This window comes from Musca domestica, unplaced genomic scaffold, assembly GCF_030504385.1.
Source record: "Musca domestica strain aabys unplaced genomic scaffold, Musca_domestica.polishedcontigs.V.1.1 63, whole genome shotgun sequence".
In the NCBI taxonomy this organism is placed as follows: Eukaryota; Metazoa; Arthropoda; class Insecta; order Diptera; family Muscidae; genus Musca; species Musca domestica.
In genome coordinates, this window is record NW_026712370.1 from 2671956 (window position 1) to 2689318 (window position 17363).

The following is a 17363-nucleotide window of genomic DNA, read 5'->3' on the forward strand; positions in this document are numbered from 1 at the left end:
TTTAGCTACATTAATCATTGATTTTTTTAAGACCCAAATAAACGGCTACATTCGGCATTTTTATTATATGTTAACAGAATTTTTAACGGAATTCTATTTCACCCGCTAAATATTATTCGATGACCATCTAATAGCCCTAATATCTAGCCGCATGAAAAATTCCGGGTCGATTAGTATTTAATTGTGGTCATAGAGCCACTGCAAAATCAAGAAATTTTTTGTTTTTGATTCATTTCAACCCCTAAATATTTTGCCATCATCTTCAAAAACAAAAAACTTCTGTTCTGACCTAAGAAAGATCGATCCTTAATTGCGACCTGTATCGTGACATGGACAGATACACATAGCTAGATCGACTCAGCTCGGCGAGAAATGAAAGATCAGTATACACCTTTCTACGTCTTTGACTAATATTTCGAGGTGTTTAAAACTGGTTGGCCCGAACAAATTTAGTTTTGAAGGGTATAAAAACAGAAGACACATTTACATCGTAAAGTAACCTAAATTAAGAGTAAAGGGAAGGGAAAACTTCCACATTTATTAAAATTTTTGTAGTTCTTGCATTTTAGATATAATGTCTTCGGCAATATTACGGATAACAATACAATAATTATTTTGGACGAAAATTTTAACTCTCAAGCGACCCAATAATGATGTATTTTAGATCCTTTTAAAAATAGATTTAAAATTCCTATTAAACGGAATCGTAGCAAGCCAAATGGTTCTATAAAATTCTACTGTAGGTTCTAAAATATTTAGTGGACTGTTTTAAATTCCCTAATTACTAAGGATAGCATTTTTTAACATTCAAATCAACACCAACTAGATGAGCGTATATCATCATTGAATTCCATGCAACAAAATATAATGTGTTTTTAATATCGCTTTGAAGTCAAGTAGTTGCCAAAATAAACCACAATGTTGTTTGGTAAAAACGTTTGATACTAATTAGTTAGATGTTTGCACTTTCACCTTTAATTTCGCAACATTTGATGCTATGCCATTATAGAGTAGTGTGAAACGTGTATTGCATTTTTTTAGCTCTTTATGTGAAAGAAGAAAATGAAATGTATTTGTTACTCGGAATGCTTAATACGTGTAGTTTTTTAAATTGAACCAATAGTTATTAACGTAAATTCATTTAATGCAAAGAATTTGAAGCTTTAAAATGAACACATTACATAAAAATCAACACGATTGCAAATTGTGGGAACAAAAGGCTTTCCACACGATGAGACAGTGACGAAGTTTAATTTTTAGATAATTTAAGGCTTTAAACGGCAATATTCCACATAATTAAAATATAAAATCAAAAAGGAATTTTCAAGATTTTGAGAACAAAAGGCCTCGTACTATTTGCCCATAACAGTGACAATTTTTTGTTTTTTTTTTTTTTTTTTTAATTGATATGCTCTTTTATATCCTCAATCATAGTGTGGAGAGTATATTTAATTTATCATTCCGCTGAATCTGCAAATTACAGCTGGGTTTGTTCAAAATTTACGGCGAATTTGACATCTGACCCCACATATATGTACGTTCGAAGCTATTTATTGAGATCAAAAGTTGATGTTTTTGCTGAAATTCATCTAAATGCCAATACGAAATCTATGAAAAAGTTTTTATATATTATGAACAAAATCGTATTACAGTGTCTTTGTATATAAATCATTATATACAATAAATTAAATACAGTCTTATATCCAGATAATCGTTAGACAAAAACAAAACACTTATTACAAAATATGTCTTTTTGTTATGCTTTTTTAAAATTCAATAATGAAAAAGAGCAATTTTGAATTCTCTACATTCTACTATTACAATAATAATGATAATATGTGTATGCACTGTGTTAATTTAGATATTTGGAATTTAGAATTTTAAAATAGCGTAAAATATATTCACCCAAATGTTCGCTTATGTAAAATGTCCAATCCAATGTTTGTGAGCGTTTATAATTCGATGTGCTATGCATTAAATCATTCGATTCGTTGGAGGTATGCAACAAATCGGAGAACAGAGAATCTGAAGTAATTTTAATGGATGAGGTGTGTAGGAAATTCATAATACGTTCATTGGTAAAATCGGCGTCCTGAAAAATAAAACAAAAACATTTAGCATACTATTGAGAAAATATAAATGTTCAATATAGCTTACCTCTTCCATATCTTCTCTTTCCTTTGTGAGTCGCACATAATATTTGGTTTTGTCATTATTATCTGCCGTAACCTGCACCTTGTCTAGAGGTAAGGCAAACAGCAATCTACTTGCCTCCGCCTCAATAATGGCAAAAATTCTTGAGGTTAGAAAAACATAACCTCTTTTTAGGTGATCTTCATCACTCAGGGTTACATCGTGATAGAATAAAATCTGATCACATGACATTTCAATGGGTAATATCTTCCATGTACGATAACCGGACGGTTCCAGTGACAAATTTCGTAATGTGGATGGTGACCTTTGTTTTGGCATAGCATTGAATCCCACCGTCTGCAACATGCCTTGACCAGCCAAGGCCAAAAGTTCAGCAGCACCACTAATGGGTTTGGTAAATGCTCCCACCAAACCTTTACTAAGACCAGTAAAAACTTCCACCGTGGAACGAGCCTCTAAAGTGTGATGTGCCAAACCACCAACAGCTCCCAGCATGCTAATCCCCAAACCGGTCATACCTTGTGAGAGACCTTCCGTAAAACCTTGTGGCCTAGAACGGCGAAGAGCCTCTGTTCGTTCTATGTGTTCCTCATCCAATGTCAAACGATCCAAATTTCGGGCCACCGAGGCAGCTAATTTTGTTACTGAATTGACGGTACCAGCCGTTACATTTTTCAGCAATGAAGCGGAGCCTTGTGTTATACCAACTATAAAGCCCCATGGGCCACGGAAAAGACCCCTCACCGGCAAGGAAACAAAATCTTTCAGGCCGGTGGTAACTGATCTTGCCAAACCACTGGGGCTACCAAGAATTTCCAAAGAACCCACAACCCAGCCAGCACCAAAAATAGCACCCGACAAGTAATGCATGCCCAAATTTTGGCCAAATTTCATGGGCATAGTCAGCAAATGGCTTCGTTCATATGACGAGAATGACAATGGGGAGTGATCCAAAGCGATATACAAACGTACAGAGGTGTGTACAGATAGTAAAACGCTCATTGGCTCGATACAAAAATATCTCAATTGTAAAGGCTCAGCTGTATACAAGGCAGCTCGGGCAACATCATTTGGTATACACAATTGATTGCCAATCAGTTCAATGCGTTCCATTTTCGATTTTGGACGATAGGCACAGTTGGATGGCTCACACTCAACTAGGGCATCCAAGAAATCCGTAATGTACGCATCTTCTATGTAAGCCCGCACCGGAGTAAAATGACACCTTAGGGAACATATTTTGAATTCATCTTCAAAGAGTTTAAGCTTCAAGCTTATCATGGGAGATTTCTCAGCTAGATATTTATAATAGCTTCCCAGATAATAGGGTTCAGGCAAGAGATCATTACGTTGATACAACTCTTGGGCACACAGTATGACGGGAAAATCATATTTTCCGGTTGAGAACAATTGATTGTCAATTTGTAGGTTAGGTATTACAACATTCAGGAGACGTTCATCTTCCGAGTCATCGTAGGCCATCGCAAAATCATCCGCATATAAACTGACAACTTCTTGTTTCATATATTGCCTTTGGGCGCTGTCCGTATGAAGACTGAGAACTATCTCCTTAATGAAAAGTCGAAGTTTGGTATCCGGTCGAGGTGTACATTCATTGCGAAAATGATGGCATACATCGGGTTTGGAGAATTGTGGAGTTTCTGTATATAGTTTAGTAATTGTTGTGTCTGTGGTACTTTTGTATTCTTTATTTCCAGAACAGTCTATTGACTTGGGTTCCGTAGTAGACAACCGCAAACGTAAATCTTTAACCGAAAATTCCATTTGCTAAAAATATGAAATTTAAATTGTATTGAAAAAATAACATTCAGTTTAATTTGCCACTAATTCTATCTTACCTGAGATATGTAATAAATATTTAGCCGTATTACTCGATGTTTATCACAGATTATAACCTTAACATCCCCATGTCCCGGAATATGCAGGAATTTTTTCCATGTCTTGTCCAAACGAATTGGCTTTGACCATTTAATGGTCTTCTTAGTGGAGGCATCTGTGAACCAATTTTTAATAGGTAAAAAATATAATTCTCCAAATGGAATTCATCTAACTTACCATCATACAATGCCAAAGTGATGTTACACAACGTGGAATCGACTTCAGGAAATCGAATGTACCACTCAGGTGGTGTGTAGTAACATTTGCTTTGCTTCGGTATCATGTGATACCATTCCAAGTGTTTGCCATCATATTCAGGAGTGGTTGAAGAAACTTTACTATTTTCCGAGGCATTAGTTTGGGCAACAATAAATGCACAATCGGTTTGATTGTTAACCAAAACGGCGGGTGAGGGGTCTTCCGTAATACTTAAATAATATAAGCCCTCGTGTTCGATGAGTGAAACCATCAAAGCAAATGATTCATTTCCGCGCTGTACACTCACACATTTTCTATTAAACGGCAATGCCAGTGGTATGGGTATTGAAATATCCGCATCTTCTTCCATTTTAATTACCACAAAATATACAAAAGCTGTATCCACTGAACGTGAAGCACTCTCAAAATTGATATCACAAAAAGTGGTCAGCGATAGGCCAATACTGCTATACCATTTGTAGGTTGGGTTAACCGGTATATTAGGAGCTTTTTCATTTAATCTCTGGATATTGCAACGCATTACATTCTCCTTGTGGTCCATGGCAAATGGCAAGAGATAAAGTGGTATTTTGGTATAATTTACTACACCAAATTTAGAACTTAATTTCAAAATTTTACAATTATTTTCAGTGTTTAGTTTTAAGACAAATTTGAACACCTCCTTGTCTCGAAGGATGACAATATCGGTGACATCTCCCTCTGTCAAAACATAATAACGTTTGCATTGATTAGACAGGGCATTTTCAAAAAATATTGGCAACGAATAATTCCATGAAGCATCATGGCGAATGCCAATAACAAAACCTTGAGAAATATTAAACAACATTTCCAGTTGATTGGCACCAATTGAAATTTGCTTGGTTTCCTGTTGCGTTGACGCCTCAAATTGCTTTAATTGTATCTCCACGCCTGTGCCATTTATAAACATTCCCCAAGGCGCCACCTCCAAATTGAGAGTACATGAAAATTCTCTGCTCACTTGAGTATTATATATTACATCACTTTCTGCGAAATTTTGTGAAATGCGTTTAACCTTCAACTCTTCTTCATTTTCTAAAGGCCAATTCTTGGCCAAAGGTTTTGCCAAAACATTTAATGCATTCTCTATCGTCCATTTGTGTTCATCATACCAAAAGAATTTTTGCCAATCCAACGATCTTAAACGTAGCGTATAATTATCCTGTGATGATGCACTCAATGGAAATTCATAGTTGAATTTTAGCGGATGTTCTGTTAAATGTGTAGCTGATGCATCCAAAATATATTGTCCTCCCTGTCCCAATAAACTAAATTCTTGTCCGGTAGTTACTTCCTTTGCTTGAATGGCACAATTTAACTTGGATGTTATTTCGAAGATTGGCCAAATGGTAATTAGGATTTTTTGTGGATACGTCGAATCGTTCGATAAAGTGGTTATATCTTCTCGCAAAATTCTTACCCAAAAGCTGATGAATTCATTATTAGTGACCGGAACTACAAAAAGGAAGAGTAAATTAATGAACTAATTTTAAACATGGACAATTTTAGTCTCACCTTTAACCAACCAAGGTAATTTTTTGTTCATTTTCAGTGGTATATCTCCGGTGCGGGCTCTCACTTTATTATCTGCTAATCTTAATCTGAAACATAACAATAATAAAAAAAATTGAAGTTAATGTTTTTTCTGTTAGAAATCCTTAGACGGGACTGAATGTAAGAAACATCTCTCTCCAGTAAATGGACAGACGTGCTTTGCGTCTTTATATCGATCCAAAGGAAGCATGATCTTGATTATGTTCACATATTTATAAATGTTTTTATAAAGAGCCTAAATTCTTGCATTGCGAAATTTTTTTGAATACCAATAACAATTCACCAGTGCATCTATGCGAATTTCTTTCACATTAGAGTGCTTAGGGTTGAATTATACATCGGAATCTTTTTCCATTGTCATCTGTAGTTTTAACACACTCACACACACACACTTGAAACCCAAAATGCATGGATTACAAGAACACACACAACGAGAATTAAGAACATTTTTACATTTTTACATTTAAATTTTCCAAACTATTTGAACCTTAGAAAATTTATTTCAAACCAATCACTTACCTCATGCTTATATTCGTATTGCGATTGACATTATAATAAAATGAATTTCTGCCATTCCGCTCGATAAAATATTCCAATGGTTTATTTGTCTCATCGTACACTTTTCCCTCTTGGCGAAATTCCAAACGCAGATTATGCTCAACCATTGAAATCAACTCAATTTGGCCCTGAATCAAGACACATATTTGCGAACCGGATAACTTTTTCGATTTAATTATAATGCACTTTTGTCCAATGCAGAATGTTTGTGACATTGTTTCGTTATCGAATTTAAATGGAATATGTATTGATTCGGATGTATCCACAGTGTTGGTTTCCTCATCGGATATATACAAAGTTAAATCTTGACTACTGCAATCACTGCGAAAAGAATACATACAGCATTCTTTGGGACTTAATGGTATGCGTTCGTGTGTACCGGACTGGCCGAAAGCCATGGCGGTCATTGTACGATTTACCACAATACATTTCGGTATTAGAACATGATGTACACGCCGCTCATTCTTATCCAGACATTCTTCCCAATGTTGCTTGGACGACAGCAGGGTATGCAGCACCGATGGACCCAAATTGAAACGTAAACGATCACATACGAAATTAACGTTTACGATATTTTTCTTTTGATCCATTTCCAAATATGTCTGAATAGTTGTTTCCTCCAGCAACGGCAACATATTAAAAAATCCATAGTCCAAATATTTAATGTGGGCCGTCAGCGACACATTGGCATTGTATTTCTGACGGCTATAAACAACGCCATGCATTTTAATATTTTGTAGAGAGAACACCAAAAAGGCTTGGGATATTTTTAAATTATTGGCCAAATGATAATTCCTCAACGTGACCGGCAATTCATCATTATCGTTGGGTTTATTCAACAGGTTCACATATACCGTATTGAAACTTAACAATGTTTGTATTTTCGGCACCGATTTTGATTGGAATGTTGTGTCTACCCGCATACAGGCAACTAATACTTTTGGATGTAACATAAAATCAGAATCTTTGCGACCCTTGCCCAATACTTCTTCAATGTTCATATTCGAAATCGATTGCAATTCTTCATCTTCTTCACTGGTATCGAAACATTCGCCATCGACGGAAACCAGCGATTGTAAAATTACCACCCGCCATATGGTGGCACAAATTTCACGTTCGGGTAATTTAATTTCTTTGGAATTGGTTTCCGAAAGCCAAAAATCACAAAAATGTAGAAATTGTTCATGCACCTCACTAAAATATTCCATACGACATCGTATGTGTATTGGATTAGAGACCTGTAAATAAAATGACGAGATATAAGATATCAGGGAGGCGTATGAGTACTACAATAGCATATACATATTAATAATTCGCTTTCCAGGTACCAAATGCAACTCTAGTACTATCGACTAAAAAATGTATAGAAAGAAACTATTTTCGGAAAATTCTGTTCAGCAGATGTCTATCATGTGTGAAAAGTGAAAATCATTTAGTTAATATATTAATATTTATAAACTGAAAACCATCCTTAGCCATCCTAAACCATCCTTAGCCATACAGATGAAAAAACTGCAACCAACTTAAGACTGCTTTCTTAAGCACTCGTCCGACAGCTGTTAAAATTATTCCAGTGACAGCTCATTATATTGGTTACAAGCGTACAAAAGCATTTTACTTTGATAATTTTCCAGAAAAAAAGTTATTCGTGATGGAATTCAAGCGTGATAGTGTGATTTCTTTACATTTGGCTGGAAAACCACAAGTTTCTATCGTCAGAGCACTCCAGCATTTAAATGTGAATAAATCTTTTGTGTCTCGTACCATCGCTCGTTACTGTGATACTGGTAACGTAGCCCGATGTCAAGAAAGTGGACGGAAGAAAACAAACAAATGGTTCGAAAAGTGAAGAAGCGACTTGATCGAAACAGGCGTCGCAGTGGCCGAAAAATGGCTAGTGAGCTGAATCGCAATATTCCATTCGGCAAATATTGAAAAATGAGCTCGGGATAAAGCCATTGAAATTCCAAAATTTCAAAAGATCTAAAGAGTTGCTTCCTTGGCCAAAAGTGGTGAACTGCAGAATTTGGTTTTCTCCCATGAGAAAACATTCGTTGTCCGGCAGTTTGAAAACAAACAAAATGATCGTGTTTACTTGCCAAAAAGGTAAGCTGAAAATGTGCACCTTCGGTTGACCACCAGAACACAAGCGCCAGCCATGATGATTTGGGCCGCCATAACAGCCGATGGTCGCTCTCCGGTCATATTAATCGACAATGGCATCAGAATAAATGCCGAATATTATCGCGAAAATATTCTGGAGGGTGTATTTAAGCCTTGTGTACGCAAACATTTTGTCCGCCGACCTTGGACATTCCAACAGGACTCAGCACGCGCCAACCAAGAATAGTTACAAAATGAGGTTCCTCGCTTCATTTCGAGCGCAGCTTGGCCACCAAAATCTCCGGATACCATCCATTGGACTATTGTGTCTGGAGCATTTTGGAAAGCAAGGTTGGCACTAACAACTACCAAAGTGTCGATCACCTCAAGTAACGGGAATGGGTCAAAATACCGCCGAGCAACATTCGGGCAGCGTGTGGCGGTTTCATTGACCGTTTGAAGGCCATAATTCGTGCCAAAGGAGACCAATTCTAAACTTATTCTAAAATTTGATGCTAATACCGACATTTTTTGCTTTCATTCAATAAAATTTAAAAACAAGTAAAAAAGCTTTAAGTTCGGCCTGGCGGAACTTTTAATACCCTCCACCATTCTGTACAAATTTGGCAATTTCCAAAAAAAAAAAAAAAATAGAATCCATTAAAAATTCTGTTAAAATCTTAAAAATACCGAAAGCCTATATGACAACGTGGACCTGCACAGGCAACTTTTGTCATAAGTTATTACAATATTTAAATGCGAAACTTAAAGAAAAATCTGTTTATAATGTAGCTAAAATCATAAAAATACCGAATATAGGGGGTACCATTATATGGGGGCTATACGAAGACGTGGACCTGCACAGACAAATTTCTGGCATGGGATGAAGTATTCATTACGAACTTCACATGCGAAATTTAAAACAATCCCGGTAAATAATGTCGCTAAAATCATCAAAATTCCGAATATCGGGGGGTACGGTATATGGGGGCTATACGAAGACGTGGACCTACATGGCCCATTTTCTGTTTTATGCTGCACGAACTTCAAATACCAAATTTTAAACGATTCCGTTAAATAATGTCGCTAAAATCATCAAAATACCGAATATCGGGGGGTACCATTATATGGGGGCTATATGAAGACGTGGACCTACATGGCTCATTTTTTGACTTAGGATGTAGTTTTCATTGTGAACATCAAATACCAAATTTGGAACGATTCCGTTAAATAATGTCGCTAAAATCATCAAAAAACCGAATGTCGGGGGGTACCGTTATATGGGGGCTATACAAAGACGTGAACCTGCACAGATAATTTTCTGTTGTAGGCTGTAGTATCCATTACGAACTTCAAATGCCAAATTTGAAACAATTCCGGTGAATAATGTCGCTAAAATCATCAAAATACCGAATATGGGGAGGTACCGTTCTATGGGGGCTATATGATAACTTGGACCTACATGGCCCATTTACGAACTTAACTTACCTACTGGCAAAATAAACATGTGTGCAAAATTTTAGCCTTCTATTTCAATTTGATCAAAAGATAGCGTGATTAAAACAGACAGACAGGCAGACAGACATGGCTAAATCGTCTTAGAATTTTACGCTGATCAAGAATATATATACTTTGTTGGGTCTGACATGAGTATTTCGAGGAATTACAAACGGAATGACAAAATTAATATACCCTCCATAGTATGGTGAAGAATATAAAAAGGTAAAAATTATGGCGTTTGACTTTGTTGCAGTTTTTTTATCTCACCCTGTACTATAAACTGTACAATACGCGATGACATCGACAAATTAATAAATTGAATTCTAGGATAATGAATATATATTTTCGAAGTCGGGAAGGCTGTTGCGGTCAAAAAGAAACTGATTTGGTACCCTTTGATAGAAAAGAAAAAATGAATTGCGCCTACATACACATTTTTAGTCTAGGCTAGTAACCAACTCATTTGTAAGTAGCATCGAAACTAATTCGGCACAAATGCCAATATGAAATGCTACAACAACAAATCATTTTTTCCCCTTTATCATCTTCCACAAATAGCGAACTCATGTAAACTTTCAATCAAATGTCGCTAACTTACCGCCATTGGCACTGGGTATATGTGTATTTTACACATTTTTCTTGGCTGTGGATAACGCCAGCAAATAATACCATAGTCCTTTTTGATAATTTGCACTTGATAGGGCAATGGAAGTACTGCATCAGACATTAGTTCCACAAATTGGAAAGCACCAGCTCTACAAACAAAAATACAATACAAAATTCACACAACCATAGACAATAGCACATTACATTCGAACATACCTTAAATCGTCCTGATAAAATTCTTCTCGTTTCAGACTCTTGTTGTTTTTAATAAATGAATTTATATTCGGATACTTAAGTTGACGCAAAACTTGACGATTTATTTCGCGGCCATAGTTTTCATGTAAATTTAAAGCTTGGAAGTGTTGCAATTGTTTTTGAGCATATGCAGCTATTGAGGACAAATCCGTTAAGGCTTGTTGCATTTGTTTTAGAATTGAAACTCCCAAATCGATTTGTATAACATTAAATTTACAAATAACATTGATCAAGGGTAAACGATTCCAGGGTTCGCTAACAAAATCAATGGAACCCCTCAACGACATGGGATGTAGGAAAATTTTACGATTTGTGCGTAAATATACAGCGGCCAATGAATATTTTACAGAACACTTTTCGGGTCGTGTTAAATACTTTAAATTAACTTTTAGTTCGTTGAGATTTAAATTAGTTTCGTAATCGGTGTGATTGGTTAGCTTGAGTCCAATATTATTACACTTAATATTTAAACGATCGGCGTTTAAAGTATTGGTTTTCATAAGCATAATTTTGGATAGACGATGTACGGGTCCTTGTTGGAAATTACACAAAGTTGTAGCTGTGTTCGTGTGTATACAATTGTAGATTATCATAAGATTTTTACACATTTCCTCTATGTAAGATTGACTTAAGGTTATGACCAGCGGTTTCGATAAATCAATATCGATTTCCAGCATTTTCAATTTGGTTTGACTGGCTTTGTATGTCAACAATGCCGGTGGTATTCCGGTTGAACTTAATTCCCCAGGTTTTGTATCAATTATGGCTTCACAAAACTGTTCTACGGGGGGTGATGGGCTTGCAAAATTGCCCGAAGACCAGTTGCAGTTATGAATCTGTGGCAAAAATAACTTTAAATTGAATACCGAAAAATTTACCACAGAATCATAAATATTTTGGGCAACCATAAAACTTGGTTGTGAAATTGTCATGGACATTAAAGGCTTGCCCAATGGTTCATTATTTTCCAGTGATAGCTCATGTCCTTCCTGTGTACGAGATGAGTCGTATATTTTGAATGTAAATACCCCGGCCAACAATGATATAGATTTGGGAAGATTTCTTTTGTTGCCAATAACAGTATGGGTTTTTATGGGTGGATAGATTGGTGGAAATTTATCCAATGGAATGTGGGTATTGTTTTGAGTCTTTAATACTTCTTTTGTTGTTAATGAGTGAGTCACAGATGGTTTGGAATTTAACGACTGTACACCAGAATCTGTTTTTATTTGAGGTTCACCGTCTTCATCAATCGATTCGAATTGTGATGCTGATCCCAAGCGGCTAAAACGTCGAATTTCTGATGTATTTACAACATTTTTCTGCTTCTCTGTCTTCATTATGCGCATATTTAAATGATCTATGTTTGCCGTAGATTCCATTTGTATTTTACAATGTGGCGTTAAACGTCTTGCAGAGGAATTCAATTTTCTATTGCATATATTACGTATCGACCTGAAATGTAAATATTCTATTATTTTGCTCATTTTATATTTTATGGAGCAAAATAGGAATACTTACTCGGATATTTGTTGGTATTTTCGCCAATGACTCGCAAACATTTGCAACTGATCTGTACTAATATTGGTAACCATATCCGATGAACAATTAAACTCTAAAGCCTCTCCGCATATAAGTATATTGTTGTAAACAATATTTGGGGCATAAATAACAATGAGTGTAAAATTTTTAAATATTTCAGCCAAACGCAATGATTGTTTACGTTCGGGATTGTTCCACTCCACAGCTGGATTTGTGTGAAAGTTATGATCCTTATTACGCATATGTGTTAAAATTTCATGCCAATTGCCAGAGGCTGCCGAAAACTTTCTCAGAGTCAATTCATATTGACGATCTTCCACCATTGATCCCGGTATACTTAAAATACCCATTGAGGCCGCTTTACCATAAACATCTGGCCTCTGTGGTTTACGCTGCAGGGGATTTTGCAAATTGGGCGTAACATTAATACTATCAATTTTACATATTAATACTGAGCATTGCTGTTGCATTAGATTCGCTAAGGGAAAATAACATGTTATGCCTTTGCTATCAAAGTGGACTAGGGGCAAGTCGGCAGCTTTTACAATGGTCGGGTTATTGTGCTTTTTGTCTTGCTGACAGTTTCGCTCTTCATCACTCGCATTTTCCCATATCAATGCACACAAAGGCTCCAAAAACTCTTGTAAACAATCAAAGTCCACAATGATTTCCATCGCCTGCATTATGACAACTATTTCACTTATAAAACGATCCATTTCTCCTTTACGTTTAACACCAATACGTTTGTAGAAATCTCTTAAGCACACCTTCGTAATGACAATATTTAAAAACGGAAGATCGGTGGTTTCGGCAATCATACGGACTCGAATACGCTCCTGTGCCAACCATTCATTCGGCGACTTTTGATTATAATAATTTAGATTGAAATTTCCTATTTTATTAGTATATTTTGTAAAATCTTGTCCCTGATCGACAGTGCAAAGGAAATCTTCAAGTTCCAAAACGATTTTACTACGTTGAGGCTGCTCGAAAGAATTGACCACTTCAACTATGATTTTTGTCACCGTCCATTGGCAGAAAAGGGAGAGTTTGTTCAGCAGTGATTTATCTAAAATAGAAAAGAAAAAGAAAATTGAGGTTTATCAATTAAGATCTCTTTAAAATGTATTTTACGGAAAAAATGCAGAACGCAAGACTTGGGAACAAAAGCTAGCGTCTTCTTCTTTTGTTGCTCTATGCAACACTATAGAGATTGTGTCCAATGGCCTTTTGACGTTTAAGTTTTATGACTTGCATGCAAAAAGTATTGCATACTTTTCCAAATCTACCAAGAAATAGCCCCTATAGTTCAGCTTTGACAACTACTTACACTCATTTGCTGGCTTTGAAGAAATATCCGAGTTCGAATCGAGATCCATAAACTCTTTAATATGATGATGATCTTCAGTTAGGGTAAGAATTTTAACTGGTTGCTTATTGCTCCTCGCACTTGCTGTATCCCGCTTGGCAACAAATATTACAGATGCCAAATCCAAAACATTTATAAAATGTTGAAAATGATTCTGCAAGGTATTTATATTATTGGCATACATATATACGGTGGAGGAATCCAAATGTAAATTTAAACATATTAATTCCACCACTTTATCTCCACTCGGGAAACCTTCGGCATTTCCAGCTGGCTTTGTGCCAACTTTTGGCAATGATGGTGTGGCCGATGATGAGTCTTTACAATGTTCACTGCCCGAAAATATTTCCTTTAATGAGCCGGATGAAACCGAAGAATTTTCGTGAGATTTTGAGGCATGATCCGAGATGGGATTTTTTGATTTTGGCTTGTTACTGCGTGGCGATGACTGCTGTTGCTGATTCGATTTAAAAGTCGGTGAAGTATATTGTGAAAGATTTGTGGGTATTGTTGGATTTTGTTTGCGTTTGTTCATGGCCACGGTAACCGTTGTTTGCCATGGCTGCAATACAGCAAAAAGCTGATCGTTTATACTGGTCTCTATAGACAAATCTAGAAATTGTATTGTCCAATTAAAGGTGGTCTTTGTGTTCAGCGGCGGATTCACCTTTAAACGCAAACTAGAACGTGTAATATACTCGGCGAATGAGGATTTCAAAACTATACGGGGTAAAGTAAAACGTGTATAGTCCACGACTTTATCCTTAGACAAGTGTTTGTGATTTGTTATGTCCATTTGACTTTGTGCTATTTCCATGTAAATTATAATCGTATTAAATTGTTTGAAATAATTTTTAATTTTTTCTTCATCTGTCTCTTTGTTTTCCTTAGGTATGCTGTCGGCTTTGATTTCTTCGGTTAAAAGAGGATCCGTTGTTGTGTATTCGATTCGTTCATCCTTTTCCGAGCTACAGTGTATTGTCTCTTCCGGATGGGATATTTTTCGCAGAGAATTTGAATTGCGTGATGATTTTCTACCAATACCTGTGGCATAGAAGGATTTGTTTGATATGCTGTTGAATGGGCTGAACTGGTGTGTTGACTGCTAGGAACGGGAGGATTTTGAACTGTTTGGCTCTGTAATTCAGTTTCGACAGAGAACTCTAAAAAAATAAAAAAACAATATGGGTAATTTTATTAGCAATCAGACATTTTAATCGATTTACCTCTACTGAAGCGTTCATCTTCTTTGCAAAGTAATGAAAGAAAATCCAATAACTGTTTATTGCAATTCAAATAGAACTTTTCCATCCATATGCCAATTGCCATTTTATCAGCTTCTTTCGTTTCTCTTTTTCCAGCTTTCGTTTCTCCAGAGAGTCCGGGGTATTGTATGTGGATTTCCAGCCATTTACTTTGGTTGTTGTGAATCTTAGCTGTCGTATTGAATATGTTATAACGTTGCAACTGAACAGATTTTCTTTCCAATAATACATCAGAATTGACGGCTTGTAAATGAGCATTCCATATGTCAAAGGTGTGATAGAAACGTCGTTTAACTTGTAGTTTGCTAAATAAACAACTCAATGCTGTGGAATCTGCCATTTCGTAGGGATGATTCAAAATTGTCGATATTTTGATCAATAACTCTGGACGATATCTCCACAGGCTGTCATACAAATACAGTAAAGCAAATAACTCTCTTTTCGAAAATTCCATTTTAATATGATCACATTGTAAATCTAATTTTTTAATGGAAACTTCATCGGTTTTCCAATGGTGCGGTTGCAATAATTTGCCATAGCTCATATTTAGTTTAGGTATAGTTATTAGACGTATGGATGTGTCCTTGGAAGGCGCCATTAGACTCAGTGTTAAGTCCATAACATTCAGTTCATAATTATCATAACAGGCGTTGAGTAGTTCCTGGGGTTTATCTGGTAGTTGACATGTTGTATGCACTAATTTGTCTGGATTTATAGGCGTGGTTAGATTAACTTCAATTAAATCAAAATTTACCAAAAGAAAAGGCAGGGAATTTTTAATAGCTGACGGTAAACGCCTGTGTGGTCGATTGCTTTGCAGGGGTGCTTCTGTTTTGGCAAATATTTCCACTTGCATATATTTCAAGTCTATTTTATATCTACACAAAGGCACACCCTGCATGAGGGCATCATAGTCCTCTACCAAGGGAGGATGTAGTTTTGGTGAACCATCTGTGACACTCTGACTTCGCCCACCACCACCAATATGCGTTTCTGAAGGTTCATTTCCTGCCGTAGCCAAATCTTGATGGTATGTTGCTATAGCCTTTGATTTGGCTGTTGTACTTGTATCATGTATTTCGATTTTCTCTGCATTTGATGAATATGCAATTGATGAATCATATAAATCTATGAAATGTTGTATTATATTTTTAACCTGCATAAATGTTTCATTCAAACGAAATGTAATGCCCGAGGATAAGAGACGACATTGCTTGTGTATATCAGGGATTTTCTTTCCGCTAATATTTGTGGTAATATTGGCATCTTTAGATTCACAATATCCTGTTGGCGAGCGATATGTTATAATATCTAAAGCAAATACAGGGCTACGAAAGATCAGATAGTCATCTGTGATGCGTGTAACATAGTCATCATAATTTGTGACACCCCAGCCACGATCTGCAATCATACACTGTTCATCGAACAGTGATTTGTCTATGAAGGAACGCATATTGGTATACTGAAAATTGTAACAACATAAACATTAACATTAATGATAAATATAATTTTTTTTACTTACTGGTGACGTTTCCAACAATGCCAAGGATTCCGGTGTATCTTCGGTACGGTACTGACCCAAAGGTTCAACATATATCGAAGATAACCCGGCTTTGGTGCTGCACCAATCGATTTCTTTCACAGCCACTCGTTCAAAATACAAACCACCAAAAGTAAAACGTACAATTGGTGTATAACGGATACGCTTTATGCCTCCCATTATGCATCATTAATGAATTCGGAATTTTTTAATGTAAAATTCAACTCTCAATATAAAGCCACGTCTTTTGTATGGTCCCGGGGACATCATCACTGCCACTGTCAACTTCATCGGGTTCTTCGAACGTAAAACTGGGTAATAAGTTCCATGCCATGATAATATGATGATCCTGATGCGTCCGTTGCCCTGTCGGCAACACGTTCCTTATTCGAGCAACACAAATCATCGTCCGTACTGCTGTCTCCTGACAATGACGTAAGGAATTTGATAAGGCGCATCAGCATTGGAATTTGCAATGAGGACAATTTAATCCAAGGGCCTGTGTAAAATTCCTATACGTGTTATACTGCTGGTAGCTAGGGAGCTACTGTTATATTTGCGCAGAAATCGTATCTCTAAAGTGCATCTTAATAAAGTTAAATACGCATTATTAATGTATTCCAAAACAGGTACTTCAAATACTCACCTATACAAGACCGGTTCCTGGCAAACATCAATTTGGCCAGCAGAATTACGTTTGTCCAAACATATGGTCAAGTCGGAGATATTAATTAGTTTTCGCATCAACACTTTATGTGGATTGACATCAACCATGGCTGGC

General features: G+C 36.3%; 2 protein-coding genes across 2 annotated transcripts; both read right to left on the minus strand.

The window, feature by feature from the left end:
- Positions 1-1607: 1607 nt before the first annotated feature.
- On the minus strand, positions 1608-15943 carry LOC131800579 (intermembrane lipid transfer protein VPS13B-like). Its single transcript, XM_059129613.1, has 12 exons — positions 15004-15943; positions 14869-14940; positions 13739-14821; positions 12388-13477; positions 10828-12321; positions 10604-10760; positions 6364-7640; positions 5806-5891; positions 4231-5745; positions 4014-4168; positions 2158-3942; positions 1608-2092 (listed from the first exon to the last, which is right to left on the minus strand). Exons 1-12 carry the CDS (start codon positions 15941-15943, stop codon positions 1853-1855), a joined length of 9894 nt encoding a protein of 3297 aa, XP_058985596.1. The 3' UTR covers positions 1608-1852.
- Positions 15944-16017: 74 nt separating this feature from the next.
- Positions 16018-16762, minus strand: LOC131805871 (uncharacterized). Its single transcript, XM_059129614.1, has 3 exons — positions 16565-16762; positions 16199-16504; positions 16018-16131 (listed from the first exon to the last, which is right to left on the minus strand). The coding sequence occupies exons 1-3, from the start codon at positions 16760-16762 to the stop codon at positions 16081-16083; spliced, it is 555 nt and encodes a 184-aa protein (XP_058985597.1). The 3' UTR covers positions 16018-16080.
- Between the last annotated feature and the right edge of the window lie 601 nt (positions 16763-17363).

Excerpts from the sequence above, each read along its gene's own strand:
- LOC131800579 (XM_059129613.1), bottom strand. The coding sequence starts at position 15,943 with ATGCAGGGTGTGCCTTTGTGTAGATATAAAATAGACTTGAAATATATG. Across the intron at positions 12,322-12,387 it reads AAATACCAACAAATATCCGA|GTCGATACGTAATATATGCA; the intron begins GTAAGTATTCCT and ends TTTACATTTCAG. Across the intron at positions 5,746-5,805 it reads ATTACCTTGGTTGGTTAAAG|TTCCGGTCACTAATAATGAA; the intron begins GTGAGACTAAAA and ends TCCTTTTTGTAG.
- LOC131805871 (XM_059129614.1), bottom strand. The coding sequence starts at position 16,762 with ATGGGAGGCATAAAGCGTATCCGTTATACACCAATTGTACGTTTTACT. Across the intron at positions 16,505-16,564 it reads CATTGTTGGAAACGTCACCA|TATACCAATATGCGTTCCTT; the intron begins GTAAGTAAAAAA and ends TACAATTTTCAG. Across the intron at positions 16,132-16,198 it reads TGAATGAAACATTTATGCAG|AGAAAATCGAAATACATGAT; the intron begins GTTAAAAATATA and ends CATCAAATGCAG.